At 39.2% G+C, this 9,296-nt stretch overlaps 1 protein-coding gene across 1 annotated transcript in view; it reads right to left on the bottom strand.

The window, feature by feature from the left end:
* htr2cl1 (5-hydroxytryptamine (serotonin) receptor 2C, G protein-coupled-like 1) overlaps window positions 1-9,296 on the bottom strand; it is a 93,555-nt gene that overhangs the window by 40,304 nt on the left and 43,955 nt on the right. The window contains exons 3-5 of the mRNA XM_037688324.1: window positions 7,952-8,115; window positions 7,722-7,869; window positions 2,539-2,771 (exon numbers count right to left, since the gene is read on the bottom strand). Coding sequence (XP_037544252.1) covers window positions 2,539-2,771; window positions 7,722-7,869; window positions 7,952-8,115 — 545 coding nt within the window. The remainder of the gene's footprint in view (window positions 1-2,538; window positions 2,772-7,721; window positions 7,870-7,951; window positions 8,116-9,296) is intronic.

Here is a 9,296-nt window from a genome sequence, read left to right as displayed (position 1 = left end):
AATTTTGTTGAAGCACTGCTCGTCTCCTTCGAGGACTCTGGCAGCACCCCAGGTTCGATCCCTCCCCAGTCACTGCATATCACGTGGCGTCTCTGGGCAGCACGCCTCATCGATATATATATATATATATATATATATATATATATATATATATATATATATATATATATATTGTTTGTCATCATTATTAAAGTACCGGAATGTGAATTTTGTTGAAGCACTGCTCGTCTCCTTCGAGGACTCTGGCAGCACTCCAAGATTTCTGACGTTCCTCAACGCGTCTGCTTGACTTTGATAACAACAGGAATGAGCTGCTCTGAATATGTTGGAAGAGACATTTGAAATGTGCTACAAGGAAACAACTGCGTCAGAAAATCCAACGTATCCTTGTGCTAACGAAGCGATTATTCCAATATGCTCAGCGGCTGATACAGACTAAAAAGACAAAGAAAAAACAACTTTGAGGTTTGTTGTTACTAAAAGTGATGTTTTTTTTTTAGATTTACTAGCTTGCTTGCAAATTGAGGTACGTCTCACATTGTTGCGCACAGTTTTTTAATTTAATTTAATTAATTTTGCAGTTTGCTTTGGCCAGTAGGGCAGCACGGTGGCGCAGCTGGTAGAGCTGCTGCCTCTCAGCTGGTAGAGCTGCTGCCTCTCAGCGAGCAGGTCCTTGGTTCAAACCCTGGTCCAGGGGCCTTTCTGGGTGGAGTTTGCATGTTCTCTCCGTGCATGCGTGGGTTTTCTCCAGGTGCTCCAGTTTCCTCCCACAGTCCAAAAACATGCATGTTAGGCTGATTGGTAACTCTAAATTGTCCCTAGGTGTGAGTGAGAGAGTGAATGGTTGTTTGTCTCTATGTGTCCCTGTGATGGACTTGTGACCTGTCCAGGGTGTACCCCGCCCCTCGCACAGTGATTGTTGGACATGGGCACCGGTGACCCCTGTGACCCAAAGTGGAACAAGCGGGTAAAGATAATGGATGGATGGATGGTTTGGCCAGTAGTTCTCACACTGTTTTTATTGGTCCTCCCTTTGCACAATGAAATTGTCAGCCCTCCCCGGGCTGCTAATGAAAATACTACTGCGTGAAATATTCAAGTATTCATTACATGAACTGAAATCTTTAAAATCTAATTCCTTTCAGTAAAAAAAGTGTTTTTAAATCAGTGGTTATCATTCTGGCAAACAATCCTGGCTATTTTAAGTTATTTCATGCTGTGCAAAGCACACTCAACATGTTTTTGTAAAGGCAACACATTATGAGGGCATTGTGTTTGAAAATAACAGTTTATGGATATTTGTGTGTCTAAAAGAGCCTGAAAATTAAATAACCACATGACTGGTAGTAATACATGCTAACCATACAAACAAAATCAAAATAATGAATGCACAATCACAACATATATTTCATATTTCATCATTAAGTGCACAGTATTTATCACAGTACTGTAGCATCACAATCTGGTTCCAAATATAAGCGAGCTGAGCTCATTGAAATTGCAGAAACCCTGTTAATGTTGATACAATATTAAAATGTGCAGATATTCACAACAAACTACAAAACACGAGAAACTTGATAATTTCCTGGAGAGAACGTAATGAGTTTTTGTAAACAGATAACGTTAAACCAAGACACACCTTCTGTATTATTTTGAACATACAAATATATATATATTGGTGTTAATGTTGTTTCATTTAAAGAACTAAAGCAGCAGAAATTGTGAGGGATTCAAACGGGCTGCGCGCGCTCCTGCATTGACCGGACACTTTTTGGCATCTTATCACTTTTTGGTAAAACACCTGTCCTCCTACAGTAACATGAACTTTCAGAAACAAAGTGAGGCGTGGACGAGAACTCACCTCAGCTGGTTTGACGTGGTGCACAGTGCAGTAAATGTGTGATGAATGTCTTTCTTGTATCTTTTTTTAAACCATGATGAGTTCACTCAGTTTAGCATTCCTTAATTAAAATCCTGGATTTTAGCAATAACGTATTTATATTTTCCAAACTTACACTCTGTTAAAGAGAAATAATAAAAAAAAGTACATAGAAAGATTTGCTTTTTGTGCATCCTTAAAATAGGCTCGGGCTGGTGACTTATGACTTACTAAAACAAAAAGGTAATAACTTGTGGACATATTGAAACATGATGAGGATACGATGCGGCTAAATTATGGCTGAAAAAAGTGCATGTTTATCCCAGACTGTTGAACAAACGTCATAATTTATATGTATTTGTGTATGTTGACACCTAAAAAAAAAATCAAACGTAACTCTTCATTATGTAAATGTTTGTGTAATTTCTACCAATTTCATTGCTCCAGCTAGTTGTAGCCGAGTGAGAGACCGGCACTAACATCCTCTCACATGATATAAACCTCATAGTCACAGAAAAAGCTCGAGCTGAAACACAACTTTAAAAATCACTTCACATCTGCATAAACATAGTGATTTTTGTTTGATGTCGTTTTCAAACATGTCTTGCGTATGAAATCGTCCGCTAACACTCTGGCTTCGCATCAATTTTTAATCTCACCTTCGAGGCCCGCCTCTCATTCTTTATGGCCTGCATCATCCCCCGTCTCCCGTGGCAACCTGAGGCATCGCTCCGCCCTGGCCCCACAGCTGGAGAGCTGAGCTGCGATGCGGCCTCGGAGCTGGGAATGATGCTGATGCTGTCTGAGGTGGAGGTGCTGAGCAGGCTCTGCTCTGCGCCTTTCAGGCAGCTCAGGGTGTTTCGCCTGCTCTGGAGGGGTGGGGGCTTTAACTCTGCACACAGGGGGGTAACGAGAGACAAGTTGAAGGTTTGTTAAGGTACATGCTTGTGGGAAAAGGAATACAACCTCATAGTCAAGATACTATTAAAACACATTACATTATTGTGGAAAATCATGTACTGTTGCCTCCCTGTCGAATTCAGAATTGAATTCAAAATTTGACTTCTAACCTACAAAGCTCTCAACAACCTAGCTCCATCTTATATTACAGCTCTTATTGTACCATGTTTTCCTAACAGAGCACTTCACTCTCAGACTGCAGGCTTACATGCAGTTCCTAGAGTTTCCAAGAGCAAAATGGGAGGAAGATCTTTCAGTTATCAGGCTCCTCTCTTGTTGAACCAACTTCCAGTTTCTGTCCGTGAGGCTGACACATTGTCCAGTTTTAAGACTGGGATTAAGACTTCCCTTTTTGATAAATCCTATAGTTAGGGTTTGCTTGTTATGCTGCTTTAGGCTTACATTACTAAAGGACAAATTAACCTAATTTCCTAAAATTAATAGTTAAAATTGAATCATTTTCATTTGATACTATTTCTATTTTAACATATGATTCTTGACCTGCCATTGTGTATCTGTTCCTCCTTCCTGTTCCTCTCCTGTTCCAGTTGAAGCAGATGGCTGCTTGTCCTGAGCCTGGTTCTGCTCAAGGTTTCTTCCTCATGAGGGAGTTTTTCCTTTCCATTGTTGCCTTCATGCTCAAGATGAGAGTCTGTGACGAAGTTAAGACTGCTCTGCTTTATCGGCTCCTCAGATAAATAATGTTAACTTACTTTTAATGTATATGAATGTTTTTAGTTCAGTGCCCTGAGATGACTTCTGTTGTGACTTGGTGATATTTAAATAAACTGATTTATATTTATTTATTATTATTCAAAAATCTAGGGCTTTGGGAGATTGCAACATTTTGGTTTTACAACATGACTACTACTTTATGATAAAATGCAGGAAATTAGACCAAAAAAAACAAACAAACAAAACAAATAAAAACAGAACCCGATCAGGCCCAGGACATTTATTTGGTTCGTCTGGTTCTAAAACTAGTGGAGGTTCACTGATCTGCTGGAAAGTAAACCTCCACCTCAGTATCTAAGCTCTGTGTGGTGGATGCTTCTACCACCACCACATCGTGTTAGTATTTATTTAATTTACATTATTAGTTACAAATTACATTATGTATAAGTTTAAGGTATTTTAGACATGTATGTTCTGATGGGTACACACTTTAGTTAATATTTATCTGAATGGTTTACTAACACTTGTTCTTTTGTTTTGAGGTGCTGCAAATGCAGATCAGCTGGAGGAGGAAGCCTGGAACATACCACTTTTTCTCAAAGACTGAGGGAAGGGGGAACTTCTATTTGTTAAATTTGGCTTTAGTTGGTTAATTTGTCACTTTAGTGTTTACTTATTTGTGCTAAGTTAGTTAGTTTTGCTTTATTTGTTTCAGATGCTGTTTTAGCTAATTTTGTATTTTTTGTCCCTTTATTATGTTGTTGTGCCTCCCTCATGTGGCAGATTTGGATTACTCCACTCCTATTTAAGCAGCCCTTTGCTCTTTGTTTAACAGGTCAGTTTGGTTAGTGCTCAGTTGACCTCATTTAAGTTGGGCCCAAATTTGATATTTATCTTTTGGTTTATTTTTTCATTGAGATTTGAATCTTTAACTATTTTGGAATTATTAAACTGAAATTTTTGCTGATTTTTTAACATCTTTGTCATTATTTAAGTCTGGTCCCTCACACTCTGGAAGACTCGCAACAAGTTCTGCTCAAGCATTCCTCTAAATTTTGAGTTGTCCATCTTCATTTTGATGCTGAGTAGTTTCCTACTTCCTGCTGATATATAATAAACATTACATCCCCACAGCATGATACTGCCACCACCGTGCTTTACTGTGGGGATAGTGCTGTTAGCAAGATGAGAGGCAGTAAGTTTAATTCTATTCTAGTAATGATGACTAGAATGTCAACATTAAAAAAACACAAATTCAGAGAAATTATATTCTTATCTGGCTAAAGACTCTCCCTTAACTTGATTTTTTCTATATTTTACAATCTTTTCTTAGTTATTGCCAATTTCAGCACACAATAAATGTTCAGTGGCGACAGGATCAGGACAATGCAAGAAAGAGACATAAAAACCGGTGAAAACAGCTCAGTAGTTGTTTGTAATTCTTGAGCACAAGTGCAAAACAGTCTGTGACCTCATTTCTAAAAGGCTCTGTTTCTGCTGTCTACACGGGTACAAAAGAACCAAAGTTTCTTGAAAACCATTTCTTGATACATGGGTTCTCCTCATCAAAAATACAGTTTGTGGGAGGAGCAAATGCAGGAGAAAACAACTGTTAAAAAAGTGGAGTACAGTAGGCCTTCACTAATTCGCGGTTCGACTTTTGCGGACTAACTCTTTCGCGATTTTTCAGCGACTGTCAACTTTTCTATTACTCATGTGATTGAGACATATGGGATAAAACATGTGTCAGACTCAAGGCCTGGAGGCCAAATGTGGCCCTTGTTGATATCTTATCTGGCCCTCAAGATGTTATTTTAAATGTAAAATACTTTTATGACTTTAATTTTTTCAGTAATCTTTGATTATGACATCAAAAGTGCAACAGAAAACATCATATGAGACCAATCAAACGATTGTTGAGGAACTTGCAACCAAGAAAAGATGTTGGGTATCTAACTCGAGTTAATGTAGATTCTGAAACCGGCCCTTAGTTTGAAAAAGGTTATACTTTTGGCCCACTTTTGTATGAGAGTTTGACATCCCTGGGATAAAAACAAACAAACAAAAAAAAACCTTTGTATAGGTGCCGACATTTTGTAGTTTTCTTTCAGTAAGCCTATACTGTAATACAAGTCTAAAGAACTACACTACCCAGAAGCCAACAGTGTTTTCAGCCTCTTATTTCTGCCAAAATGGAGGGAAAGTTTGCAACACAAATCTACGCTATCAGTTAAATTGACAGAACTGACAGGAAAGTTGCAAATAATTCTGAAGCTTCCTGAAGCTCAATTATCCACGCGCACATCAACCTGGACTGGGCAGTGGGCTAAACCCCTACAGGGTAGGTCTGCTGAACCAGAACTGAGCCCGACCAGAACTGAGCTGCTGGTCTGCAGAGCTGGTGAGTAAAAGTTTGCAGTACTGTATATTACATATACATATGTTGTTAAAATTACATAAGTTTAAGAGTTTAGAATAGGGGTGTAACGGTACACGTGGGTGTATTGAACCGTTTTGGTACGGCGTGTTCGGTTCAGTCCGCGTGTGTACCGTTTCGGTTATTTTTTCACTCAATAAATTTTATTAACGAGAGATTATGCACCGCGGAACTAAAGTTCCTAAGCGTGTTTCAGCACGGCACTATTATCTTGCAGCATGCGTAGCATTAGCATTCTAGCATCTCGTTGCGGTCTTCTGTTTGGGAACATTATGGCTTTCTTGTTAAAAGACAAGTGCAAATCCAAAGCTGTGTGTCGATGTTGTTACACAGAGATTGGATCTGCAGCAGCAACACGTCTTAACTTGTTAACGCGCTTGAAACAACATCATCCGAATGTGAACGTCTCTTCTACAGTTGGTTCAAAGACCGATAACAGCAGCATTTAAACAACCTTTATCAGGTAATTCAGATCGGTCCAGAGCAATAACACAAGCTGTAGGAGTTTTTAAAGCTCTGGATCTGCATTTTTGTTGTTGATGCACCGACTTTAAAGTTATTGAGCCCCGCTATGACATCGCATCACGTCAACACTTCAGCCAAAACGTTGTAGCAGCACTTTATGAAAAAGCTAAAACTGATATTGTCAACAAGCCCTGGACCAGATTAAAGTCCTGCCCTGATGATGATGAGCGAGATATTCAACCACCTCATAGCTAAAATGATGACTGTTCAAGAAGCGGTGTTATTTTATTACTTTGTATTATTATTATCTAATTAACTTTTTTTAAATTTAAGATTATAATCTTATTAACTCATTTTTTTTACTTCTTTGTGTTTTATTTTCAGTCTGTGACAGAGATAGCAGCTGAGTCTTCTTCCTCTTCAGGGAAATCCCCCAGAGATCACCTCCAGCTCAGAAGTCTGTGATGAGTGAACTCTGACCTTTTCCAGGGACCTGTCCCTTCTGTGGGAGCAGGTCCAGGAGGTTGTGAGTAATGAGGCCAAATACAGTTACGCTGCAAAATGATCAAAGCTCTACCTCTTTATTCCTGCTACTGTTGTTAGTGAACTGTTTTCTCCACCGCTGGAGATATTCACTGCAACTAGATCTGTGCTTTTGGCAAAAAATGTGGACAAGTTGGTCTTTTTGGTCAAAAACTTAAAACTTGATTAGTTAGATTGTAAACAGTCTGTTGCTGCTTATTGTTCTGGTTCTGACTGGTATTGCATTTATTAAGATTTTTATTATTGTTAGTATAGTTTATTTATTGTAAAGAGTGCCTTTTATTTAAAATATCATCCAAATTTATCGTTTTTATTTATTTTTATACAAACATATTGTTTACTTGGCATATTTTCGAACTAAACGTTTTGTAAGTCTTTATTTTGGCCTTTTTTGTACCAAAAATTAACCGAACTGAGCCCTCCTTGAAACTGAACCGAACCGAAATGTAATTTTAGCGTACCGTTACAATCCTAGTTTAGAACAATTCAAGAGTGTGTGGAGGGTTTATAAAGCCTTAAAATATATATAAATACTAAAATAAATACAGTGTTTCTACTTTATGGTTTTTCACCTATCGCAGTGGTACGTAGAACATAACCCCCACTATAATCGAGGAACTACTGTAGTGTTCAAAAGCTATGAAATACTAAAATGAGTCACGTTAATAAAATCATGACTAACTTTGGTATTTACACTTCAGTCTGAGTATAAAAATCTCTTGGAATATTATTTCAGCAACTGGAGGCCTGATTAGAGTTTACCTTGTGAGTCTGAGGGTGGGATTGTATTGATCTGAGGAAGGTGCAAGTCTGGAGGCTCCAGTGTGATTGTGATTGCTGGTGTGCTCAAACGCTGCTGGGAAGAAGTTTTCGCTTCATACAGGAAGACTGTGGCCTGCCTCTGGAGCACCTGCAGAGGAGACGAAGGGAACGACAGGCAAGTATAGGGAAGAACAGCAGAAAAGCACAAAAACAGAGTCGCTGAACCCGACCTGTATTGTGAGGCAGTATGTCACCACCATGATGACCAGCGGAATGAAGAAGGCCACAAAGGAACCAATCAGCATGAAGCGCTCCTCGTTGAGCGCACAGCTGCCATTGACGAAGACCTTGTCCTCGTTGTGGAGGCCAATCACTGGAATCGGCATCGACACGCCTACAGAGGGAGAAACAAGAAGGAGAAGTTACGCCATTTTTAAACCTGGTAGTTAAAGTCGCTATTTCCCTGAGGTTGATGTACCCACTCTGGCAAGGCAAAATACCAACACTGCCTACATACATATTTATCTGGCATCAGTGAACATCTCTTATCTGGCAATAGAACAAAGTCATTAAACACTATTTTTGTTTTCTTGTTTTTGTCTCCAAAAGCAATTTGTGGTGACTCCAACAGTCATTTTGTTAAAACTGTCCATTTTAAGTAAGTGAAAACAGTACATCCACCATTCCTTTGTCTTTAGCTGATTTTTCCTTTCTGGGTCACCGGAGCCCATATCCAGCAGTTACTGTGCAAGAGGTTATGGACACCATGGACAGGTCATTCATCACATGGACATATAGAGACAAACAACCATTCACTCTCTCACTCACACCTAGGGACAATTTAGAGTTATCAATCAGCCTAACATGCATGTTTTTGGTCTGTGGGAGGAAACCGGAGTAGCCGGAGAAAACCCACGAAGATAATACGTTATTATTTAAAAATCTGTGAAACATGAAGTAAAACCATAAATGCAGCAATATCATACATCATCATACATTATTGCCTGTCATCAACAATGGAGGGCAATCATGTAATTTCAAGTGTTTATTTGTCTGTGCAAAATATTTCATGAACCAGTGGACAAATTTGATTGAACCTCCCAGAAAGTAATCACTAGATTTTCTTCTGTATCTGATTATCTTTTTAGAGTAAACCAAATTCAAGCAGGCCATCACAGCTAACTGTCCTTAGTAACACAAAAATGGCTCTTCAACTGTCAATTTTACCAAATACCCACACACCAAAATAGAAGTTGATACCTCACTTAAATTTCAAGATTTCATGCTTGCTCACACTAGGACTAAGCCCCTCCCTATGCAACTGGATCCTGGATTTCTTAATCAACAGGCCACAGACTGTGAGGATCCACAACTTCTCCTCCTCCACCATAACCCTCAGCACTGACTCCCCTCAGGGCTGTGTGCTGAGCCCCCTCCTGTTCACTATGCTCACATAGGACTGTGCACCTATCCAGGCTGTCATATTGTAAAGTTTGACCTCCCCGCTGGCCTTGGATAGGCCAACTTATCTCACATTTCTCCTGGTGGATATGTAATTTAAGAAGCTCCCCCCCC

Source organism: Nematolebias whitei, chromosome 1 (assembly GCF_014905685.2).
Source record: "Nematolebias whitei isolate Nwh7 chromosome 1, NemWhi1, whole genome shotgun sequence".
NCBI classification, from domain to species: Eukaryota; Metazoa; Chordata; class Actinopteri; order Cyprinodontiformes; family Rivulidae; genus Nematolebias; species Nematolebias whitei.
This window is presented reverse-complemented; position numbering and strand designations above follow the sequence as displayed.